At 38.7% G+C, this 26,879-nt stretch overlaps 2 protein-coding genes and 1 long non-coding RNA gene across 3 annotated transcripts in view; all 3 read left to right on the top strand.

Annotated features, from left to right (window-relative positions):
* The first annotated feature begins 3,353 nt into the window (after positions 1–3,353).
* On the top strand, positions 3,354–5,134 carry LOC125490850. Its single transcript, XR_007267925.1, has 4 exons — positions 3,354–3,746; positions 3,823–3,888; positions 4,008–4,072; positions 4,318–5,134. It is a non-coding gene; the product is annotated as an uncharacterized LOC125490850 (long non-coding RNA).
* Positions 5,135–5,513: 379 nt separating this feature from the next.
* Positions 5,514–9,729, top strand: LOC125490848. The gene is made up of 4 exons (XM_048631215.1): positions 5,514–8,695; positions 8,772–8,837; positions 8,957–9,021; positions 9,267–9,729. Exon 1 carries the CDS (start codon positions 5,846–5,848, stop codon positions 7,868–7,870), a length of 2,025 nt encoding a protein of 674 aa, XP_048487172.1. The 5' UTR covers positions 5,514–5,845; the 3' UTR covers positions 7,871–8,695; positions 8,772–8,837; positions 8,957–9,021; positions 9,267–9,729.
* Positions 9,730–23,774: 14,045 nt separating this feature from the next.
* LOC105385712 (O-acyltransferase like protein) overlaps positions 23,775–26,879 on the top strand; it is a 54,599-nt gene continuing 51,494 nt past the window's right edge. Inside the window, exon 1 of the mRNA XM_038110912.2 lies at positions 23,775–24,077. Within this exon, the coding sequence (XP_037966840.2) occupies positions 23,990–24,077 (88 nt within the window). The 5' untranslated portion in view covers positions 23,775–23,989. The remainder of the gene's footprint in view (positions 24,078–26,879) is intronic.

Below are 26,879 nucleotides of genomic sequence, written 5' to 3'. Positions count from 1 at the left end.
TGTACCGAGGCATACTTATACATGAAGATCAGCAGCAGTTACAAAAGATTGTTTGGAGGTTTACACCTACTGATAAGCTGAGAGAAATGCAACTCTGCACTGTAACTTATGGGAGTAAATCTGCCCCATATTTTGCTATGCGTACGCTAAAACAACTGGCCATCGACGAGGGAGACGCTTACCCTCAAGCAAGAAAAGCCGTAATGTCAGAATTTTACATGGATGACGTCATATCTGGGCGAGATACTATTGAAGAAGCAAAAATTCTACAAAATGAGCTCTATAACCTATTACTGAAAGGTGGTTTTGTACTAAAAAAGTGGGCAACTAACGAAGCATCGATCCTGGAAGGCTTACCTGACAATTATAAACGTCAACAAAACACGATCGATTTTAAACAAGACGAGTCAATGAAAACCTTGGGACTCAGCTGGAATACTACGGAAGATGTATTTGTTTTCAATTGGCAATTACCTCAGCAAAAGTCAAGGCTCACTAAACGAGTACTATTGTCAAACATCAGCAAAATCTACGATCCGCTAGGATGGTTATCACCTATGACCGTCAAAGCAAAACTAATCTTCCAAAAACTTTGGTTAGATAGACTGAACTGGGATGAAAACGTTTCCGAAAGCTCGTCGAAAGAGTGGGAACTGATAAGAAGCGAAATAATAAACATAAATGATGTAACAATACCGAGGTGGATCAGCTGTTATAACAATGTGACCGAGTTGCATGGATTTTGCGACGCAAGCGAAAAGGCGTTCGCCTGCGTCATATACAGTAAAGCGACGAATGATACCGGAGAAGCCGTTATTACACTAATGACAGCAAAAACTAAAGTCGCGCCTACGAAAAAGAAAACTACATTACCGAGATTAGAGCTTTGTGGTGCGCAATTACTGGCTAAACTGATGAACAAATGTCAGATGGCATTAACTGACCTTCAACTGGAAACCTACTGCTGGACTGACTCACAAGTGGTCTTAGCGTGGCTTCAGGGAGATAAAACAAGATGGGATAGATATGTTGCTAACCGAAGCATACTGATAACTAACTTAGTACCGGCATCAAAGTGGAGTTATGTGAATACTAAAGAAAACCCTGCTGACTGTGCAACTCGCGGTTTATCACCGAAACAGCTAGTTGAAGAAAAAATCTGGTGGAATGGTCCACAGTGGCTGAAAAAATGGAGTCCAGACAACTTAAAGACCGATGAATCATACTCAACTGATCATGACCTACGACAAACTTGCACTGTGACAAAAGGTGCAGACACCGCAGCTACAAGCGCCGGCGAGTGCATAGTGATGACGTTGCTAAACAACAATAGTCGGCTCGAATATGTAACACGAGTAATTGCTTATTTATTACGTTGGGAGAAGCAATTAACTAATGACTCTTACAATAAATACTTATCTATATCGGAACTGATCTACGCAACTGAAGTAATTATCAGAGCTGTACAGCGAGACGCGTTCGCAGAAGATATCGAGATGATCTTGAAAACTGGATTGGTGCACTCCAAGAGTAAATTATTAAACTTATCCCCATTTTTGGATAAAAATGGTGTACTGAGAGTGGGTGGAAGATTGCAGTTTTCCGCCTTACCTAGCGAAACTAAACATCCCATGATATTGCCACATGGCGGGAGATTAACCGAGCTAGTTATACAGCAAGCTCATGAACTGACTCTTCATGGAGGGACACGCTTAACATTGGCACAGACGCGACAACGCTATTGGATTGTTGGAGGAAATAGAGCTGTCAAGAAAATAATTCGATTGTGCATGAAGTGCCGGCGATACGCGGCTTCGAAGACTGACCAAATAATGGGAAATTTACCTACTGAACGGATAACCCCGTCGCGCCCGTTTACGAACACTGGTGTCGACTTCACAGGACACGTCGATGTTAAAATTAACAAGGGACGAGGGGTCAGAACATGCAAAGGATATATAGCGATATTTATTTGCATGTCTACTAAAGCGGTGCACATAGAACTGGTGTCTGATTTAACAACACAGTCATTTATGATGGCCTTGAAGAGACTATGCGCAAGAAGAGGAGTGGTGAAATCGATGTTTTCAGACAACGGGAAAAATTTTGTCGGAGCAGCAAAAGAATTACAAAGAGAATTTCAACAGTTTGAAACACTGATGTCACCAGAATTTTTCAAAGAAGTGAATAAACTAGGCATTAACTGGCACTTTAATGCGCCATTATGGCCAAGTGCAGGCGGACTATGGGAAGCGGCAGTGAAGTCGATGAAGTTTCACCTGAAAAGAGTCCTCGGGGAGCAGAAATTGACTTATGAGGAATTCACGACCTTGTTACACCAGATTGAGGCGTGTATGAACAGTAGGCCTCTTTGCCCCATAACCGAAGATCCGGAAGACCTGGAATACCTTACTCCAGGCCACTTTCTCACTGGTGGTCCAATAATGTCATTGCCACAGGAAGAACTTACCGATGGAAAACATTTGGATCTAAGGAATAGATGGAAGTATGTAGAACTGATGCATCAGCATTTTTGGAAGCGATGGTCCAGTGAGTATCTTCATCAACTGCAGACCAAAAGTAAATGGTTGACGCGAAAAGAAGAGCTAGAAAAAGGAGATCTTGTCTTGGTGAAAGAAAAAGGCTTACCTCCAGGCAAATGGGCACTGGGAAGAATAACTGAAGTTCATCCAGGAGCTGACGGATGTGTTAGAGTTGTCACACTGAAGACTCAAAATAACACAGTCAAGCGCCCAATAACTAAACTGACTCCATTGCCAATGAAAACTGACAATAACTTACCAACTGAAAAGGATCAACATAAATCAAAAGAGACAGATACTGCTAACAAACTGAAGCCTAGAACCAAAAGGAGCAGACTGTGCAACTTTATAACAACACTTATGCTAACACTTATGATATTCCCGACGGGTAATGCACAAAAATCAGCGAAATACCAAGTTACGCCATTTGAAGCTAATCGACCAATGTACTTTGATGAAATAGCCAAGGTTCAAGTCATACACGACGAATGGATTGTACTGGTGTACTACAACTTAACAAATTACTGGCAAACTACGGAAAAGGTTCAGCGGTTTGTCGATCACTTTAGCAAGCAGTGTGGAAGATTAGAAGTCGGGTACTGTAGTCAAGTGACAGATCATTTGCAACATGAAATAAAAATGATATCAAAAAACAACATGATGTTATTAACTGACCACTCATCAAGAAAGAAACGAGGCTACATAAACGGCGTAGGAAGTCTCGCACGAACCTTATTTGGCGTACTAGATCAAAACTTTGCCGATAAGTACGCAGAAGACATACAAAAGCTGCAAATGAACGATGACTACCTGTAACACCATTATTTTTGTAACTTAACATTTCGTTTATTGTTTACATTCTGTTTGTTTACTTTGTTAGTCTTGTCAAGTATCAGCTGTCAAATTCGACACACAGGATAGATTTTCAGTTGTTGTCTGTGGTCCTTTGAGAAAACTCGTGCTAGATCGTCATCGGACAGTGGTCAGTGGCGACATGACGCTCAGAACAATGATCGTGCTGACTGGCCACAGAGTAGTTTTGTGACGATGAGCTGACATCCCCGGTGACGGCTTTTTCGGAACTGGCAAGGAGGCAAACCATTCTCTGTCAGAACGTCCCGAGTAAATGTGTGGTTTTTTTTTTCTTCCCGCCCGCGTGGCGCAGGCCGTATTGGTACCAAGTTCCTTGCTTCATATTTCCTGGTGAGTATTTCGATCGTGGGTTCAGGTTATCTGATTGGTCTACGGGATAGATTCTGACTAAGTTGTTTCTTTTCAGTTACCAGATACGTGCCACAGACACCCACGCAGCATCACACCATGTGTACCTAACCTGAATTGCCGAGTGAGTAAACTAGCATTTCGTTGTTATTCGATTTCCGATGACTTTGGATTTCGAAAGCCATCTGCCTTGTCTTTATTTCTACACGTAGCAACGTCTAACCCCGCGTATTTCTTTTACAGCAATTTCAATCCTGCCCGGTGAAGCGTGCGATTGCCAGACGCGTGTCACCTGACCCAACCCCAAGGTAAGAGCCATGACCTTCCACGTGTCGATTAGGTTATTTTGCAAGTGTCACGTTTGAACAGCAAAGCTACCGCCTTTGAGACGAGATCTAACCTTCCCATAATCGTTTGATTAGTGATTGACCGTAGGTTTTAGGTTAGAAATACCCAGGGGCCATTCAAGACACGTCACTTGAGACATGTTAGCTAGGCCTTCGCTGTCCTTACCGACCCATCCTTGACCCAAGGCTGTTTCTCGCGATTCCAGAAGGTGTCGTTGGTGACCAGAGCCGTCAGCGAGCCACGAGCCGTCCGGAGCTCCTGTCCTGGCCCCGTCCGACAGTCCAGGTTGGCCGTTGTATGTTCGTTGAGCGGATACTGAGGAATTTCCTTAGGATTTCTATTAATCTTCAGCGGCATCAGCCTTCTAACGCCGCTGCTGAATGTAGGATTGCAAAGGCAGAACCCGGGTGGACTCTAGCGGGTTAAAACCTTTATTTTATTTTTTTTACTTCGTAGGGAGCCCCGTTAGAACGGGCAGTAGTATCTAAATTGCACTTTGAACCTTTTGTAGGCGCTAGGCTATCAACGTCCTTCGGTTACGGGGCCTTAACGTTAAACTGCTATCCCATTGAAGTAATATAGAAGTTTCTCTGGGGTTAATACCATCTTTCTATCCCTGTGGCGTGAAACACAGGGGTAGAACCTTTGGTTTCCCCACTTTAATGTAATTTCCTTGCCATACCTTGTATACTTCAACCAGACAATTATAAGGACTTAATCCCTGGTCTCATTTTAGACCTATTTGAGTTATAAAATATTGTGTGGGGCAGGGTTTTGATAAATAAATATTAATAACTGTACCACATTCTGATATTTTTATTTTCCACCTCATTGTAATTTCACTACCCACTACACAGTGGAAAATAGGCTTACATTTGGCGCCCGAGCAGAGTTTAATCCGTTAGCTTATAGTCTAATCTATCGCTTAGACAGGCCTGAGTCCACCCGGGGGGGTATTAATTAGTGTGTAATTAATTAGTGTCTTATAATTTCTTGTGTGTGTTTTGTGTGTGTCATCGAGACGTGCTGACAGAGAATCACTGCAGAAGGTTTCCTTTTCTTTTTAAATTTATTAACTTAATAAGGCTACATTTTTTTTGTGTGGATATTGTGTTAAAATTTTTAACCTCTTATTTCAGACATTTTATTTTATTGACTTAACATGCCTTATTTTTTTGTTGAGATTGCGTTAAATTTGTATAACCTCTTATTCCAAACGTTATTCAAAGGAAAACCTTCTGCTGGAATTTTATTTAGTTAATTATTGAACAATTAAATATTGAACAGTTGGTGATTGTTTTTAAACAATTTTGCTGAGACATTGTTATTGTCTGTTTAACTTAAACACTCAACTTTTAATAATTACAGTTTTGTTTTATCATTTAACTGTCAGTTATAACTTAACTTTACTTAAGTTTAATATTGTACCTGGACTTACTGAAACACACTTTAAGGAGGAAGCATTTATTTTGAAGATATTGTTGTTTATTGTTCTGCTTTTACATTGAACGTTGCGTGTTTTACATAACCATTTAACTGTCAGTTATAACTTAACTTTACTTAAGTTTAATATTGTACTTAGACTTACTGAAACACACTTTAATGGGAAAGCATTTATTTTTATATTGGTGTTTATTGTTCGACCTTCACATTGAACGTTGATACAGCCTGGGGTCACAAATTGATTTGAACGTGTGCTACCTTAGGGATTAGATCCATATTGTTGTAACATCATGGGGGAACGTCCGATATGTTTCAACCTTTTATTAAAAGACGAATTGACATACGAGGCCACAGTCCGAGGTGTCAAACCTGAGGCCACTGCGGACCAATTAAGATTACAATTAACAGAATTAGCTACGCGGATGCCTTCGGACGAGGTTATTTACTTTGAGGGAGATGTTACCTCAGAGTTAGAAAAAGTTAAAAACAAAATTAAAGACTTGCAGAGCTCACTCTCAAAACCAAATTTGCAGTTAAAACACATCAAGCGTTGCGAATCATTGGCTAACCATTTATATCACCGCTTAGGTCGTATAAATGCCGTCAGTAAGGAGGAGACTTGTATGCTCGGGGACTTGCTCTTACAACTCGAATCTAGGGACAGCGAACTGAGGTACATTTCTAAAGCTTATCAGGAGCAGGAAAAGAAACAGGATATCCCTGTCGTAGGGTGTATAGAGCCATGTCCTAAGGTGGACCACACACAGATCCAAAAACTGAACCTTGTCTTTAACGGCAGTGATAGTGTGCAAGCATTCGTGCAGCGACTGGAGGAGCTTTGCAATTCTCGAGGTATCTGTGAGGAGACGTTATTTAATTCCGTCGCAGAAATATTTAGCGGTGACGCCTTGTTTTGGTTTCGGGGTGTCAAGGAGGAGGTCTCGAGTTGGAAAGAGGTTAAGGCTCGTTTGTATGAGGAGTTCCTGCCATTCGATTATAATCGGCGTTTATTACAGGAGGTGCGGTCGCGGACACAAGGTGCTGATGAATCCATCATAAAGTACTTAAGCACAATGCGGAATTATTTTTCTAGGCTCAGCGTGCCGTTACCGGAGTCAGAGCAGCTGGAGATAGTACAAGGTAACCTTAGACCGTTTTACACGAGTCAGCTTGCTCTTACAAACGTCGGGAACTGGAACGAGCTGAAGGAACGCTGTAGGCAGCTGGAGTACGCCAAATACCGAGCAGACTCTTTTGCGGAGCCGCCCCGAGTTTCTGCGAATTCGGTAGCGCCGGACTTAGCCTATCAGGCTAGGAACCGACTTTCGGTTAACGCCGTGGACACCGAGGTGGACTTATTTTGCGTTCGTTGCAGGGTTCTTGGACATGGCCTTTGGCAATGTAGTGCACCACCCACCCAATTGTGTTACTCTTGTGGTTTAAAGGGTGCCACCTTGCACACGTGCCCACGGTGTGGTCCGTCAGTCGCTGAGCCACCGAAACTACAACAAAAGCCAGATCCTGCTGGACCAACCGTTGCTGGGGTAAGCGTGAACAACGAGCAGCCTGGAACCAAATCCTCCGGCAGTGGTAGTCGTCGTCGTCGCCGTCGCCGCCGCTGTGAAGAGGCAGGTGATGGAGACGCGGACAGTGGCTTGCGACCTTATTTAGATGTCGCGATTTACCACCATCGTTGCAGAGGGTTGTTGGATTCGGGTTCTACAGTTTCGGTCATTGGCGGAAAGGCGGCCCAATCCCTCTCCAGTTGTGGTACGTTGTATCCAGCTGAGGAGAAATCCATTATCACGGCTAATGGATCACATTCTCCGGTTTCTGGTTTTAAGATTTTACCGGTGACTGTAGAGGATGTTACGGCTTTCGTGAAATTTTATGTCGTTCCTGATATTTCTTCAGAATTGCTGTTAGGTATAGATTTCTGGCGTGCTTTTAATATCGCACCTGATGTTCTGAACCTACTCAATAAAAGAGGAGTCTCTAAAAGCAGGGAACCGTATGCAAGTGAGGTTAGACATTTGAACTCATGCAACGAGTTGAGTGTTTCGAAGTGTGTACCGGCTGATAACGCTACTGCCAGTTTGGTAGTTCGTGGTCGTCGCTCACAGGATTGCCAACTCAGTAGGGTTCGTCGAAGCATGGATTCAAAGTCGTACTTGACTGCTAGTTTGACTCCGAATTACGAGAGGTATACAGTAGTTCAACAAGTGTCTGGATTTGTCTACATTCTTGAAGATAGCAATGGGAACCAGACAGAGTGTCACGCCAGGGATATTCTCTGTAGAATTGATGTTCCGTAGGCCACCTTTGTGTGTGTTGACTTACTCTATTGAGTAAGCCAGCAATGCCAAGGGCTCATTTACTATGCGTCGTTGTGTTGCAAAGTCAGTGAATAGTTTCGTAGGCCACCTTTGTGTGTGTTGACTTACTCTATTGAGTAGGCCAACAATGCCAAGGACCCATTCACTTTGCGTCGTGGAGTTTTTTTTGTGGGATTTTCCATATAATTTATTTCAGGGTTTATCTCATTGCTTAGGGACTCTACTGAGTCGGTGAGTGATCTTAACCTTATTGATATTCACTGGGTTTTCCAGCTATTATCTTTGATTTAGGTTTCTCTTAAATGAGCGACCCACATATTCCGATTGTTTTAGGTGTTTAGGATTTAAAGATGGAGGGCCATCTTTGAATTTTTCTCGTACCCTCGAAAAATTCTGGTGGGGACGGGGGTACTGTAACACCATTATTTTTGTAACTTAACATTTCGTTTATTGTTTACATTCTGTTTGTTTACTTTGTTAGTCTTGTCAAGTATCAGCTGTCAAATTCGACACACAGGATAGATTTTCAGTTGTTGTCTGTGGTCCTTTGAGAAAACTCGTGCTAGATCGTCATCGGACAGTGGTCAGTGGCGACATGACGCTCAGAACAATGATCGTGCTGACTGGCCACAGAGTAGTTTTGTGACGATGAGCTGACATCCCCGGTGACGGCTTTTTCGGAACTGGCAAGGAGGCAAACCATTCTCTGTCAGAACGTCCCGAGTAAATGTGTGGTTTTTTTTTTCTTCCCGCCCGCGTGGCGCAGGCCGTATTGGTACCAAGTTCCTTGCTTCATATTTCCTGGTGAGTATTTCGATCGTGGGTTCAGGTTATCTGATTGGTCTACGGGATAGATTCTGACTAAGTTGTTTCTTTGCAGTTACCAGATACGTGCCACAGACACCCACGCAGCATCACACCATGTGTACCTAACCTGAATTGCCGAGTGAGTAAACTAGCATTTCGTTGTTATTCGATTTCCGATGACTTTGGATTTCGAAAGCCATCTGCCTTGTCTTTATTTCTACACGTAGCAACGTCTAACCCCGCGTATTTCTTTTACAGCAATTTCAATCCTGCCCGGTGAAGCGTGCGATTGCCAGACGCGTGTCACCTGACCCAACCCCAAGGTAAGAGCCATGACCTTCCACGTGTCGATTAGGTTATTTTGCAAGTGTCACGTTTGAATAGCAAAGCTACCGCCTTTGAGATGAGATCTAACCTTCCCATAATCGTTTGATTAGTGATTGACCGTAGGTTTTAGGTTAGAAATACCCAGGGGCCATTCAAGACACGTCACTTGAGACATGTTAGCTAGGCCTTCGCTGTCCTTACCGACCCATCCTTGACCCAAGGCTGTTTCTCGCGATTCCAGAAGGTGTCGTTGGTGACCAGAGCCGTCAGCGAGCCACGAGCCGTCCGGAGCTCCTGTCCTGGCCCCGTCCGACAGTCCAGGTTGGCCGTTGTATGTTCGTTGAGCGGATACTGAGGAATTTCCTTAGGATTTCTATTAATCTTCAGCGGCATCAGCCTTCTAACGCCGCTGCTGAATGTAGGATTGCAAAGGCAGAACCCGGGTGGACTCTAGCGGGTTAAAACCTTTATTTTATTTTTTTTACTTCGTAGGGAGCCCCGTTAGAACGGGCAGTAGTATCTAAATTGCACTTTGAACCTTTTGTAGGCGCTAGGCTATCAACGTCCTTCGGTTACGGGGCCTTAACGATAAACTGCTATCCCATTGAAGTAATATAGAAGTTTCTCTGGGGTTAATACCATCTTTCTATCCCTGTGGCGTGAAACACAGGGGTAGAACCTTTGGTTTCCCCACTTTAATGTAATTTCCTTGCCATACCTTGTATACTTCAACCAGACAATTATAAGGACTTAATCCCTGGTCTCATTTTAGACCTATTTGAGTTATAAAATATTGTGTGGGGCAGGGTTTTGATAAATAAATATTAATAACTGTACCACATTCTGATATTTTTATTTTCCACCTCATTGTAATTTCACTACCCACTACACAGTGGAAAATAGGCTTACATACCAAGTAGAATTGATGAGGAATCAAACACTTATAATTGAAGCGGAGAATTCACTTATCAAGAGCCATGAGAAGTTTATCAACAGCCAATTCCAAACCATCAATAAATACATAAATGAAACTGAATCGGATTTTTCAAAGATTGAAAACCGATTACTTCAACTAGCAGTAATGAATGAGTTAAATGCTGAATCACTGACGGCGAACTTATTAATAGCAGACTTGAAACAACAGCAAGAAATGCTTACCAACGCACTTACTGACGTACTCCGAGGACACTTGGATATGAGACTGTTTACACCCAGTCAGCTGATTGATCAACTGAGTCATATTTCATCCACATTACAGAAAAGACTCTCCTTTCCGGTCAAAGACCTACGGAAAGACATAAACAACCTTTACAAGTTGATCTACGTCAAAGCGAGAATAACAAACTACATGCTATTTGAACTGCACATACCACTAATAAGCGATGACGAATATGTCTTATATCGCACTATACCGGTACCAATGAAAATTGGACAGAGTCAACTAACGATAAGGCGGTCCATGGATTACATCGCTACTAATTTTGTGAAAAACACTTACATAGCCATGGATGAATTAGAAGTGCAGCAATGTATAACAACATACGATAACAATATATTATGTCACGCGCGGCACCCAATATACAACTTATACAATAAAGCGGCTCCGTGCGAAGCTAAATTGTTAAGTCAGGGAAATGCCTTACAATGCAACTACACTCAAGACACATGTTCGGAAAAATGGATCAAATTGCACAAACCGAATCACTGGATATTTGTTTGTTGTGATTCATATTTACTACGCATAATGTGCGGGGGTCAGGTGAAAACCAGTACAACATTGAATAACACCGGAATGATTGTGATTGGACAGGATTGCGTAATGCAGAAGGAGGATGAAATTATTTACGCATACAACACCTATGGAAACAATAGAGTGGATGTAGATACCGGGATACAAGTTCCTACTATAGACTCTACTAACAACCTGGTCACCGTCAATTTGAAGCATGTGGATAAAAACTTACAAATACTAAATTTGACTGAGAATCATCGTGAACTTGAGGAGCGAATTCTAGAGCAGAAGCAGCACGAGGTGACATTGAACTCGATATCCGTGCATGAGATAGGCAACTACGCGGTGTCGTCAATACTACTGGTGATAGCAGCCACAGCCGGATGCTGGTGGTGGATGCGAGCGCGCTGCGGCAGGAGGCCGGCGGCACGCGGCGGCGGCGGCGGCGCGGGTCGACACACTCACTCCAACCAAGGAATGGAGTTACAGGAGATTATGCACCAGAGAGCTATTCCTATTGAGTCGCAGGAGCAAGCGAACTCAAAAGGATTTAATTTTGATTTTTAGTTTTGATTATTTTACTTAATTTTTTGCTTTGTAAACTGATATGGTTCAGAGTTTTATTGTTAATTTTGTAATTAGCTAGGTAATATAATAACTTAACTTATATACACTTACTTACTAGAGATTTTTAAAACTTAAGGTACTTTAATTTTTTTTCCTTTTTTGTGCCCTTGGGAGCATGTACAGGCTACAGCCTTTTCACATACCTAGAGTTATGTTGTCTTACGCAGCAGTTTACTTAACCTAGATCTTGCATAGTTAGATCAGTCGTCACTTACAACTGAACCATTACAGTCCATCTTTTTGTAATACTTATTTAATATATTTTGTGAACTAAACTCCTCACTGACTTTACTGATTGGAGTCGACGGGTACCTCGCATCGGCCCCTACAATAATATTATAGTATCAAGACATACAAGGCGGGAGTGATAACAATAAATAATACACCTTTGCCTCTATATTTTAAAGTGTCAATAGTTTGACAGGTATATTTGCCCTCTACAGGGTGTTGCAAAGCAAGTTACTGTCAGCTCGTCATCATCATCATCGTCGACGGTCGAATGGCGTAGTGGTTCCCTGACTGCTAAGCCGAAGGTCTCGGGTTCGATTCCCGGCTGGGGCAATTATTTGTTTAAAGACAGATATTTGTACTCGGGTCTTGGGTGTTGATAGGTATTTATGTTTAATATGTATCTCTCTATATATGTATTTTTGTAGATATATCAGCTGTCCGATAGGTACCCATAACACAGGCTCGCCTAGCTTGGGTTCGGATGGCCGTGTGTGAGATGTCTCCACATATTTATTTATTTATTTATCATAATGAACAACTTTTCCAACTGCCGTCAATGTCTAGCAAAAAACCTTTCTCTCTAATTCGGATAATTTCTCATTCAGCGAGGAACACTGAAAACAGATTACTAAACTTTTCTTTTTAAGGAAACTTGTTGTGTATTTTTGTTACGGACAGAGTCTGCACAACAATGGGCCTATAATTAAATCTGCTCCTAATAGGTACCGTATAAAAAACCTTACATTTCTCTTTTTCCTTTTTCAGTCGGACAACATTTCTTATACGGAGTGTCCCAAAAGTCATGCCTTGGAGGCCTGATAGCCAAGCTCAGGAGTGACCAGAATATTGCCTTCGTTAAAAGTCGATGGTTTTCGAGATATTGTCATTTTTTATAAATTTCGTGAAAATCGACACCTCAGATAAGCTTTTTGGGCGCCACTCGTACAAAATGCAATATTGTAAGCAATATTCACTGGCAAGTGAATGATCATTACCTGATGATGATGTTTCTGAAATGGTACATCCACAGTCCATTGACCCATGAACTGGCCCTCAAATTGTTTCGCCCAAAACTTAGCCGTAGTGATAATTAAGAGGACACAAAAAACTTAGGTTTGGAGATTTTATTTGGATCACTCCTTTAAAGTACTAGAGGTATTCATTCATATTCAATGCGCTTTTTAATAAAATTATCATCGAAATCTATAAGTTTTTGAGTTGTGCCACTATATTACGGGTGCGATACCTTGCACACTGTCTATAAAAAACCTCTGAATAAAAAAGTTGTAAGAAAGTTACCGTAGCTGAAGTTTTTCCGAAGAAATTTTAAATTCCACCGCAAATTAACGTGTCCGCTCTCTAAAGAATAGTATTTTGACAGACGACCGAAAACTTTCCTAATTTTCTGCCCCATAGAACACGTTTGCCTAAAGGCTAAAAGTCATAGAAATTCACAGAGATGCCAAACTGATATTTTCCAGAAGCCTCACCGAGTTATGTATCAACTGTGTGCATATTACGAGTACTGTCGACTTGAGTCGATAGTAATTCGATAGGTAATTCACTGAAATTTGTATGCGTTTTATTAGTTTCTAACGTGACCGGCGCTGATCAAGATGTCATACAAATTGCTGTCGAATTACGCTATCGACTTGAGTCGACAATACTCGTGATACGTTATCATACACTGTACCGTATTCGAGTTGCAAAGGTATGTATAGTACGCCGAAAGGGGATGACTAAAGATGTCCTACTGAACATATTTCTGAAAAAGAAGCCGAATAATACTGGAAGTTGGTAAATATATGCAAATATTTATTGTCAATTATGTAGATGGAGAGTAATTATGGCAAATTATTAATAGTGGTGCTAAGTAGACAACAATGCTAAGTAGACAACTATAATAGAACACTACTGTTGCTACTATAGTATAATTATTTTAGTTGTGATTTTAAGTGAAACCTTCATGGTATTCTATAAGAGCTGGAAGCCGGTCGTTTATCGCAAACAACGATATCTTTTCTTGCTTCGGTCAATGTTTGTTTCTAATCTAATTAGTAAAGTGACTTGAACAGTTTTTTTTGTTTTTACTTCTTTGTCTTTATCTATGTTTTTTTTATTTTAAAACTCTAGTGTTAAATTTTAGAATTGTGTTGTGTATCCTTCCTGCCAATAACTCTACAGGGTGTTGCAAAAAGGGTATATTAAGCCGAAACCAGCATGTGCAGCATGTTATATCTAAGCCCGAAAATGAAATCAGAATTTCAAAATTCGAGAAAAAAAACCTTTTTTGCAACACCCTGTATAATAGGTAGGTCTGTCTTTTCTCCTTCAGTGACCAAAGCACCTTAAGAACCTTTAAAGAACTCAAGTGCATAACCATCATAAGGATTACCTTTTACAAATCCTGACTCCATTGCTTGTATTGGCGTGAAGTGTTAAATGTGTACTGGGTCAAGAAGTGAGCAATAAACGGGTTCAAAGAAGATGATCGAGTCAATAAATTCTTAAGCGGTTTAACACTTTGAAATTTTCTCAAGAAAGGCTTAAGGCTATCAGTGTGATGGGGAAATTAAGTGGAAGCCTTAAGCAAAAGCTATTAAAGGGTAGGAACTAAAAATAAACGAGTTGGCAATTTGATCTCTAAGATACGGCGTATTAGAGGTTTTATCCTGTTTTAGAGAAGAGTAGCTGAAATTGTATTTAAATTTTAGTGAAGTGAGTTTATGATTAAACCGAAAAGATTTAAGAGATTGGCAAAAATTGCAAGACTACTTAACTACTCGGTCACATTATCTCTGGATATGGCTGGCTGATTTTCACTGCTCGATCGGTTCGGAACTCACACTTCTCCCCCTGGTTATTGAAGGCATGAGTAAATACGCAGGTAAATAAATTCACGCGAACTGAATAAATCCTCATAGTTTGTCATATGGCCGTTTACTTATAGCAAACAGTGTTCGTACATTTCAGAAAATATTACTTTTCTATTTCACAGCAGTAATATTTTTCTGACGATGATTTATACGTAAGGGATAAAGCAGTTTATGAGTTTTATATTTGACTAAGATTTATCTAACATAGACTGTTCATATCTTTATGATGTCTGAAAAATATTGTAAGTCGAAATACCTACTTACTTGTAAAAATCACTTTGCTTGAAACAGAAATCGTAAGATTCAGTGAAAATAAATGCCACAATGTAACTTTCAAAACTTTAACAGCCAGTTTCAATAACTCTATCTACCGATGACTGGAACATTCATACAACTTTAACAGGTTGTAACTTTTAAGGAGTTAAAATAGTATGAAAGTCCCAGTCATCGGTAGATATAGTTATTGAAACTGGCAATAAAAAAACGATTTTAACCAAAAACTGTACATTGGCAGCTAAAAACGGAAGCTTTGTAACAAGACAATAGTTTCAGCAGAAAATTACGGATAACTATCTTTGTTTATTTATGTTTGTCTCTGGAAAATTCTTTGCTGCATAACAAGACGTCCGCGGCTATTCTTAGAGGAAAATCCAGTAAAATATTCCCCCACTTGTATTTTATTTACAAAGAACGCGACAAGAAGTCGTACTGAAGGAGGACAGAAGTGTAACTCGGATTTTATAATAATAATAAATACGTAATAATAAATTATTATTATTTTTTAGAAAACATTATTCGCTAATATGACTAACAATATTATACCTAATAGTCCAGCTCTTAATGGTAGAGGTAGGTAAAGATACTGATTGAACTAAGAAATAAGAGAGTTATTCCTGTATTCTTCAGTCAAAAAAGTTCTATATGAAACAATAAAAGAAAATAAATAATGAAATTAAATAAACAGCGTGACTTAAAACGTTTGGCAAATATTTGCATCACAAATAATAGTTTCATTTTAAAACCAACGTTAAAAACTCCTGACTTTCCACACTAAAAGTCACTAAATCTTGAATGGCTAAGCTTATTTTGATAAAATATGGCTAAGAACACTCAAGGTACATTACCAATGACTCTAAAAAAGAAAACGAAAATCGGTTCAGCCGTTTGGGAGCTATGCTACCACACAAATATACACACCTACAAGTTAAACTCATTTTATATTAGCTGTTCCCGCGCGCTTCGCTTCGCCTTAAAAAAATTCCCGCGGGAATTCCGGGATAAAAAGTACCCTATGTTCTTTCTCAGGGTCTAGACCATCTGTATACCAAATTTCATTCAAATTCGTTCAGTAGTTTTGGCGTGAAAGAGTAACAGACAGACAGACAGACAGACAGACAGACACAGTTACTTTCGCAGGATATTAGTTAGGATTAGTTAGGATTAGGATTAGCAGTTCCCGCGAGCTTCGCTTCACCTTAAAAAGTTTTCCCGTGAGAATTTCGGGATAAAAAGTAGCCTATGTTCTTTCTCAGGGTCTATACCATATTTATACCAAATTTCATTCAAATCCGTTCAGTAGTTTTGGCGTGAAAGAGTAACGGACAGACAGACACAGTTACTTTCGCATTTATAATATTAGTTAGGATAACTTTCTAGCCCCACTTTTTCCATTGTGGGTTAAAAATCCTACTCCGTACTGAAATACATCCGAAGCTTCACCCCTGTACTCTCCGCCACTCGCCTCGCAAGGGGGACTCGAAATATACTTTTCTCTTTGCAAAGTGAAGATCGTGGTTAGTTTGCAGACTGGCAGCATCTTGCACTGTTTGTTGAGTCTCCAAGTCTGCCCTAAATTAGCTCAGACAGGGTTAATTTGGGAAGTAGAACCGAAATGTAGGTACGTAGCTATCTATTCTGCTTTCTATGGGGATGCAAGAACAAGTGTGCACAGACAAACACACACATATTTTTGTATCTATAGGTTGTTTGAAAAAGAATTTATGATGCCAAACAGTTTACTCAGGGAGTCATTCCAAAATAAATTTGCTATACCTGCGACTTCGGAATTTTGCGTTTTTTCAGCTTATTCATAGAAACTCTGGTAATTGTCAGAGAGTAGCAGTATTTGTTTCCCCATATCTGAAAGATAGATTTTTTTTTGTCTGACTGTACCAATTTTGAACACCCTGTAGAATACTAAGTATGTGCGTTAGTGTGTGGAAGCAAGAGCGATTGAGCGTGCAATTCTCACCCTTAATGAACCACTAACTTGTATATTGTGCAGCCCATCATTAGGTCATAGGTGACAATCAGATGCTATCTGGTCTGTGGATATCTTAACACATCAGTAAATAAATACATTCTGATTAGGTCAGATTACTAAATCACATGGTATTCCTGTGCTTAGCTACCATTTACAGCCGCAGTAGGTATTTCTATAGATTAGTATAGATTATAGGTGTATATAATCGGAATAAATACTTAAATTAACTTCTCAAAAAATATTATAATTAAGTAAGTACCTATGACGTAAATAAGTTTTAATTTAGGCCACCTAAAAAGTAATTTTAAGCTCTACCACTATTTTTACTTTTAGCTCCTGCACAAAAAGAATAGCAACAAATAGCGCAACCAAGACTTTTTGCCGTCACAATCCAAGAAGCGTCGCGGCCCGGGGGGAAATCGAAAACGAGCTAGTCACAAAAAAGACGTAGATTAAAAGGCGAATAGAATAAAACTCGTACAGATTTCCCATGTGTACAATTAAAAAGGGGGGGTCCCCGACACTCCAAACGGTTGGTCACACGAGAATTCCCGAGTGTGTGCTTCGTAAGGACGATTTGTGTACACCCTACTGAACGGTCTCTAATGGCGTACAGTCGTACTTGGCTTTTTCATGTGTGTTTGCTAACGTTGGATTCTGAAACGGATTGTGACGGGTGATGTGTTAATTTGTGAGGGCACACAGGTACTGAACCCTCTGGTTTGAGTCATGTTTTGTTCAACGGCTTTTAAGTATTTGGATTCCTGTTTTTTGTGTATATATTTATTAGAAAAAGCTTATAATTGCAGTTGCGAGCATACTAGGTACTTTAGACTTAACATGGCAGCATTTGCACTTTTAGAACTTATAGCAAACACATAAAGAGCCCATCAAATTTCTGCAAAATCTGTTCAGTAGTTTCGGCTTTAATTGTTGATTTTAAGATTAAGGTGATATTTTATTCGATGTTTGATACGATTTTATTACTACACTACTTAATCTATGCTAATGAATGATTCATATTTGTTTATTTCGCTATAAAATATACAAATAAGAAACAGTCTTTCTGACATTATTAATATTATTATTCACATTATTTTTGATTGTGTAAAATATTTTTTTTATTATTAAATTGTTTGTTGTGTTAGTATTCTTTATTTAATATTGACATTACCGTATTTATAATTATGGATCTAGTCATCTGAAATAAATGTTTTTTGCGTTCCGCATTTTAGACTTTTCGGGTCGGACCAATTAAAACCATCACTCTACGCTCAGGATCCTACCGTTATTGTCTTTGGATGAAACCCCAGATCGTGGACGAAGGCGGAAAAAAGTTTTAATACTTGTTCTTACTTCCTTATCAGGTGTCTTCAGAGCTAAGTCGGGTAAGTTGGAAGTTAAACGCAGGAGTTGAGAGTCATGGTACAGTTTATCAAATTATGAGCGTTTTGTTTTCGCTCGGAGGCAAAAAACGGAAGAAAGTTTTGCACAGGTTTAAAATATGGAAGTTTTGAGCCTCGGAGTGATTAATTTAATATTGGGGACTTCAAATTTACGTGTTTTATTATTTAAATTTTTAATTATTCTGAGTTTTTGAGTGTTTATTACTATTGCAATTTTGTTTAATATCCGTAATATTATGGGAATTATGAATAACCTAAAAATTGCACCCACTGGGATAAAAAAAAAACTTAATATTCAACCAATTAAACACCTTTATTTGACGTGACCTTAACCATTACTATTATTAAACACGGATTTCGTTCCATAAGTCTTTTGAAAGTAGGTGCAATGGTCCGAATGCCTCAAACATTGCGTTGAAACAAAACGCACCGACGCAATACTAAAATATTTCCTAACGAATAACCAGTTTAATTTACGATCGCGACGGCCTTATTTTGTAGTTTATGTTTTCAATTATACATCTATAGCAATCGCTTTAAAGATCTGATTAGAGCTGATGTTAATTTATTGCACAAATATGATAATATATAAGTGTACAAAAGGTGGACTTAATGCTAAAAGCATTTTCTACCAGCCAGCCTACAGGAGGTACAAGTAAAAAGGTAAAAGGTGCAAAAAAATAAATAAGCAGGTATATTATGAAAGGAGGAAAAACTAAAAAGTAAATAATTATCTTAGAAGAAATTCATAAAATATACAGTCATATTACAACAAATGATAAATGGTGTTCTGGATAGTGAAAATAGGAAATTGTACGCTATAGCTCTATTTAAATAATATTAATTAAAAAACATGTTACATTGAACAGTGGATTATAATAAGAGTTATGACGAACTTACAGAATAATACGGTGTTATTACATTACACGACTCACATGACTTTCATTCTACCTACGACTACACTGGGTTAAACTTATAAAGTTGAAAAGATGAAGAATATTAAAAAAAAAACTCTCGCAATATATTGATCTCTAAAAAAGGCACGGACATAAAGTCTGTGGAGTGATAATAAAATAATAATAAGAAAACTTATTAAGTTTATTTTAATAATAGATTGACACTGATAACAGGATAAAATACCATGGATTGTTATGATCGGTCACAAAAATGCTCCCAGTAATTTGAACATGATCGTGATAGAAGATAATATTAATAACAAAATGAGGCCACTGGTCGCGCGACCTTCATATAGGTTCCAACTTTCGTTTGAATTTAGTGGAAGCGCACCAAAAAGCCTTGACGAGTGAAGGTTACTAGAGGAAGATAGATAGCATCGTGATCACTGCAAGTCAGACAAGGACAGTGGATGTTGCATAAATGCACCATTGCATTGCTGTATCGTTTACTTGAATAAAGCATTTCGGTGGTTTTGTTACATTTAATTTTAAATGAGACCGTTTTTCGTTTTCTCGCACCACTTGTATAACAATTGCGTTGGGATTAAGTTAATTACAATAGTGGTTTTGAGGAGTTGGTTTTGTATAGCAGTTTGGGTAATTTTAGATTGTGCAGTCCCAAATGAAAGGTATTGGGAACAACGCAAATTATAACGTGTACGGAACAAATTTATTTTTTCTGCTTACCTTTTATTGATAAAATCAATCAATATTACGATCCTCAAATGGGACATTCTAAAACTACAAAATATAGCCAATTCAAATCATTCTTATAAATTATTGTACACCTAACATGTTGTTCATATAATCATAACTGCAGTTTTTTGCAAGTCTAGACATCATTAGAGGTCGAATACAAGTAGCTATCCATAGAAGAATTTTAATTAAATAGCAACAATAAATATTTTTTAAAATTGCATGTTTTTAAAACAAAAAAGAGTTAATACGTGTAATAGTTCACAAAACATTGTTAGCAATCTTGTAAATGCCACGGCCAGCTATCACTTGACTAAAAATTCGATAGGTTTGATGGGATTATTGAGTTGAAAATTATGGTAATTGTTTTGTTACCGCAACGTTTTTGCATCAAGGAAAATAACCAATGGCTAAACCCGCTTTCTACAGCAATATCTTTAATCTTATAATAGATTTAATATCTTTAATATGCTTATTATTATATATAAGTAACATGGTATGTAGTTTATTATATATTAATATATATTTTAATATATTATATATTATGATGCTAGGTATATAAATTATGTATGTAAATATATTGTAGGTAGTATGTTTTGGTATATTCTTTATTCCTGCTACACTTTACCCTTTACATCTAAATATCCTTCCACCCAAAGGTTGTCTGGAAGAAATCGCTTTTAGCGATAAGACCGCCATTTGTACATATGTGTTAGATTAAGTTTTGTATTGTTGTCCATATTTTTGTGTGCAAATAAAGAATATCTTATCTTATCTTATCTTAGATTTTTGTCTCCTGGTGCAGAATGGTCAAACACAGTAGGTATACATAATAATAATATCTTAACCTCTTATTCATAAAAAAGTTACTGGACACTTTAGCTATTGAATTGTTTTGTCACTCTCTGTCAAAGAACAAATTGTTCTCTGTCAGAGAGTGACAGAACAGTTCAATAGCTAAAGCGTCCAGTAAGATTTTTTATGAATAAGGGGGTAAATTTCTATGTTTAGTTTAGGTCTATCAATATAAACCGTACTTAATTCTTTACTTATCAATTCAATCCTTATTAGTATAAGGCTCGATTGGAAATCGAGGACATAAGATATTACAAACAGACAGACGGCATGTTGAAACAGCCTCCATTTCCGATGATAGACTTTGTAACTTTGGTAATACTTTGGTAATCATACTAATACCTACGTAGGTATGCACATGCACAACACAAATAGGTAAAGTATTTATTTATTGCACAATATACAAAAGTAATTATGTACAATCAGGTGGACTTAATGCCAAAAGCATTTTCTACCAGTCAACCTGCAGGAAGTACAGGAAGTAAATTGTATGGGAGTGCAAAAAAATAATACAGGGTGAGTCTTTTATAGGTGCACCGAAAATAGGTCATCAAGCTCTTCTTTCGGAACAACTTTTGTTATTCAATATTGAAAATGAAGTTTCCCTATTGGACTGTCATAATGAATGGTCAGCGTCCACCTATCGGTATCTTACGAATCGCACCAAACGGATTGTCATAAATGTATGGAGAAATGGCGTTGGCCATTCCGATAAAGTGGACGCACTTGTGTGAATTTCTATACAAAGAATACTGAATGCGTTGCCGAAAGGTGTCCACCTTTCTTACCTTTAATTTATCATTTTGCCCAATGCTAGTAAGGATAAAGTATATAATTGAACACATTATCGTATTACTCTCGAATACTTACACTTAAGAGCAAAACGGCGTATATGCAGACTGCAGTGTTGCATAAAATTGTTGGCAGCACATAGATTAAGTCGCGTTGGGCCCAATGACAATATGCGTTAAATTTATAAAATAAATAAAAAAAACGTTACAGGTTATGCAAGCTGTATACTGTGTACGGTACGTCCAGTAAGAAAATGTTTGCAAATTTTTGCGTTAACTTTGAAAGTTTACGTTTTCTGACATAGAAAGTGATGTGTTTAGCGAAAACCATTTTGACAGAAAATATACATACTTATATTACGGAGGAGAACTTAATTGAAAGGGTTATTGGATCCATTACAATCTTGGATAAGTTTATAAAAACAGCATGTAGGTACCTACTATCAGTAGTTTACTTGTTTTAATTAATAAACACACATTCCACACATACACACATACATACATATACACAACACAACACAATTATATTATAACACATCCTAATTATATACCTACCTCGCGTTCGTGACTGAGGTCACAACACTAAGGGCCAGCTGAAAACCAGCGCTGTGGCCTCTCTGGCCACAGCACACGCTGAGCTGGTGCCTTTTTGACGCTCTGGACAGCAACATTGTTTGTTTGTATTGTATTATTTTCTGGGTTTTTTTTTTCATATATATTTTTTGTTTTTATTGTTCAGTGTGTCAAATAAATGTTTCTTTCTTTCTTCTTTCTTTCTTAATTTACACCTTATACAGAGTGTTGCAAAAAGGGTATAAGCCGAAAATTTTAAAAATTGTAGAACAACGTCTATAAACCTTAGGCCCGGGTCTCCTATTTACTCCGTAGGTCGCGTCAAGTGTCACCGCCGTAGGCCGCGTCACAATGCTCATTATGTCTACGCGCCAACGTCGGCGTGTGAGGGAGACCGCATCAGTACATTTCTATAGTGAGCATTGTGACGCGGCCTACGGCGTGACGCTAGACGCGACCTACGGCGTAAATAGGAGACCGAGGCCTTAGGTATTCGTATGTAATATCCCGTAGTGTGACCCTCACGTCACAGGCTTGCCTAGTGTGAGAATCGCAGTGTTTCAAATGTGTATTAGTTAAATAAATAAATTTGAAATTTTGAAATTTTAAAAGTTGTTTGGTATGACTTCATGAACCACCCCCTTTCGGCTTAGTATACCCTTTTTTGCAAAACCTATATAAAAAGGGTCTTAACCTAGGTCCCAACGCGTCTAGCACACAAACAAGTTGCCTCGCAACGTTGATTTCGTGTCGGCGGGCGCAGGATTTCCGCACTCAAGTGTGTGGATGTTGTTAATTGATGGAATTATTTACCAGCCATAGCTATGGCAGGTATGGCTGGTAAATACGTGATGTTTATATGTATACTCAGCACAAGCTTGCTTGTGTTGGGGTCCAGTCCACCAACCCGCACTTGGCCAGCGTGGTGGACTAGGCCTAAAACCTTCCTTCATTGGAAGGAGACCCGTGCCACAGCAGTAGGGACGTGATGGGTCGTGATGATGATATTTATACCAAACTTCTGTACTTGTAACAGTGCTTACTTAATCCTAATTAAATTCTTTCAATTAGTTTTTCTTTAAAATCAAATGTATTATTGTTTATTCCTCATAATATTTCTGTTATAATTTAAACTCGATAATGAAGGAGAAGAAATGGCTTCAATATTATTATTAAGTACCTACTCATGTGGAAAATTACCCTTTGCAGGTGTTTGATGTGGTTTGATATGTTATGTGATGACGATCGATGTACATTCATAAACATAAAATACAATAATTTATACAAAATCATCGATACATCGATAAATACATAATATTATTATGTTATCCTGCGGTCCAATAAAGTATCAGCTACATGCGTAATAAAACCACTCAGATGTACAATATAGCGTCATAGGTTTTATACTTAAAAGCCACAAGGGTACAGCAGTTAAACACTCTCTGTTTCTCAGGTTCGGTTCTCGGCAACGTAAATGGGCTTGTTGTAAATGTAGTGTGGGGAATCTATGATTCTCAGTCATCATCGTTATCATCATTAGCAAAAAATTTGGTGTACTATTATATTATTAAGAGCTTCCTCGAGTGATGTATCCAGTATAAACTGCCATTGATGCCATATTTGCCACTGAACTGAAGTATCCGTATCATCGATCATCTTTCACCTTGACCAAAACGTCTTCACTGGGGTGCATTCGCCTACTATGGTCGACTGTACAATAAATCGAAAACATCCTTGCAGACACCCACTCCTTCGCAATCCAACGTTGCAACAGCGTTCTGAAACGGCTCGCGATCGATACGCCAGGCAGTCGGCGCCCGCGACCAAAGAGTATCGTTACCTCGAAAAAAGTTAAACATACTCGCGCGAGTTATACCGCGAAAAAAGTATAACAATCAAATAGTTTGGCCGCGCGAAAAGTTTGACAAACTTTTTGGTGCTCGGTTCTTTTTTCAAAAATGCGGTTCTGTTGGCGTTCCGCTTTGGTTCTGTTTTGTGTTTCAGTGTGTTGTGTTTACGGACAGGATCAAAATGTGACAGTTAAAGGTGAGTTCATGTTTTCATATTTTAATTAAAATAAGTAATTATTAATTAAACCTACTATTAGTGTGGTCCACGGTTATGTATTGCTACACACTGAAAAATATCTTCATTTCCATTTCAAAAGGAATTAAAAATGTATCTTTACCCGACTGCCGAAGGAGGAGGGTAATGTTTTTACATAAATAATAAAAATATTAGTATAGTAATACGCTTAACAAAAACAATGTATTGTATATAGGATAAAATATAAAGTTTCGTTTAAGTTAAGCTAATTACCTACCTACTACACCACACATACTAAAAGTAACCAAATGAACTTAACTAAAACTTTGGCTATTCCATTACAATTTAAAGTTAAAATACAGACAAGTAGAGTCATGTATTCAATTTGTTCAAGCGGGCTTTTAAACAAAATGAACTTCACACCTGACTTAAGATTGGTGGTTCAGTTAATTTATTATCCAGCCCAGTTTCTCACAGGAGAATGTCAAGTTAAGCCCAACTCAAATGTGGAATGCAGCGCTGTATTTTCGGTTAAGATCGTGCTTGAGTAAAATTTGTAATGTGAGAAACCAGGCTTTAGATATGTTAATTGAGGACCACCCCTATTCCATTAATCTTTTGGTTAGTTCACTTCACAAGTTCTGAGGGGGGGTTCATACGAAAGTTCAAAATTTAAGTTTACTGATAAGGAGCCTATGTGTGGATAAAAAGTTGCCAGGGTGTCAGCTTCTTACATATCAAATTTCATCAAAATACGTTCATGATTCGTGAAAGTGTAACAAATAGATACAAATTTTCAAGTTTTTAATATTAGTAAATATTAAATAAATATGTGGGGACATTTCACACATGGCCATCCGACCCCAAGCTATGCAGAAACTGTGTTATGGGTGTCGGACAGCTGTCCGACCGATATCAGCTGATATATCTACACAAATACATAGATAGATAGATACTAAATATAAATATCAACACCCAAGACCTGAGTACAAATATCTTTCTTTAAACCAATATCTGCCCCAGCCGGGAATCGAACCCAGGACCTTCGGCATTGCAGTCAGGGCCACTAACCACTACACCATTCGTCGTCGAGTAGTATTTTGATTAATGAAGAATTCAATAAATTTAATAGATACCTATAGGTATGAGTGAGGCGTCCTTTATGGAGTAAAACCCAGTCCGGTTGAATAAATTATGATCAATATGTTGTTGAAGTTTATGTAATAGAGATACTCGTATTCTATTCTATTCTATTCTATTCTCTGTGGGGGTTTAAGTACCTGCACCTGGCTCTCTCGAGTGGAACCTTTGTGCATATCCCCAAGGTCTAAACTGCCTTCCTAAGCTTGGACCATTTCCCACCACGCTGGTCCACTGCGGGTTGGTGGGTTCACATATCTAGATGTGCTAGATCTAGATATGCAGGTTTCCTCACGATGTTTTCCTTCACCGTAAGAGCGATGGTATACATTGTACTTAAGTTAAAAGAACTCATTGGTACATGTCAGCGCCGGGATTCGAACCCGCATCTCTTGATTGAGAAGCGGGCGCTCACCCGACTGAGCTACCACCGCTCTCGAGAGAGATACTCGTAATTATGTCCATAATTGAATTCAATAAAAACATAAATGTTCACCTATTATTTTATCTCATACGTACACTGTGCAGGATAGAGCAAAACACATTAGCGTATTAGAAATAAAAACTATAAGTAGGTAGCTGTATAGTGATAAAATCGTGATAGGGTCATCACATATTTGTGCATTTCCTGTGTCGTCATTCATCATCATTACACTCATGCCATGAAAAAGTTTCACCTCATCATCGACCCATCACGTCCCCACTGCTGGGGCACGGGTCTCCCTCCAATGAAGGAGGGGTTTTAGGCCTAGTCCACCACGCTGGTCTAGTGGTGGGTTGGTGGACCCCAACACAAGCAAGCTTGTGCTGAGAGAGTTGTCGGGTAAGTGGGCAACTCAAGGGCAACCCGACTGTCAGTTGCCACCTGCCATTAATGACAATTTACTGTTGCCTGTAATACAGGGATGACCTAGTACGGGTAACAAAAATAAAATTGAGCAGTAAAACAGTAACATCACAATAGTGTCACTATTGTAATGTTACTGTTTTACTGTTCAATTTTATTATTATTTTTAATAATGTCAGTGAAACTTTTTCATTGCTCATAGGTAAGTGTATTATGCTGAAAGATGTGGCTGAGGCTGAGGCGCAGTGGATAATCACTCTTTCTCATTCGATCGACCCATGGATTATTAGGTTCAAATCCTGACCAAGCATTTTCTACGCTTCCCTACCCTACCTACTTATTTGGAGCATGCCACGATCAAGATGTCCTTGAAAGAATGGACAAAACAAAACAGTTATCCTTAAACAAAGGAGAACGGCAGTGGGCGTACCGCCTTTTTTTTGGAGCGTTTCAGAACCATGTTTTCACCATTTATTAATACAGTGTAGATAAGGTATTTTCAGTAATTACAATATTTTTAGAAGTCGGGGGAAAAGAAAAAATGATAAATGAAGAATATTTAAATCTAAGGATAATGGAACGTAAAAACAAACATATAGAGAACGGAACGTAACAGCAGTGGTGCCAGACCTCGGAATATTACCAGCAAATCCGAGCAAAAAAGTAATCGAATAGAAATATCGATACATTCTTAAATACAAAAGATATTTTATTTATCAATTAATTACATGTTCTGGTACTATTTGTGCCAAAACTAGTACATTTGGTTTATAAAATATCATTATATTTAAGTCTTGAAGACTTTTATCCATAGT

The sequence above is a fragment of the Plutella xylostella genome, chromosome 28 (assembly GCF_932276165.1).
Source record: "Plutella xylostella chromosome 28, ilPluXylo3.1, whole genome shotgun sequence".
NCBI classification, from domain to species: domain Eukaryota; kingdom Metazoa; phylum Arthropoda; class Insecta; order Lepidoptera; family Plutellidae; genus Plutella; species Plutella xylostella.
Note: the sequence above shows the minus strand (reverse complement) of the source record. Positions and strands in the feature narration are given on the sequence as shown.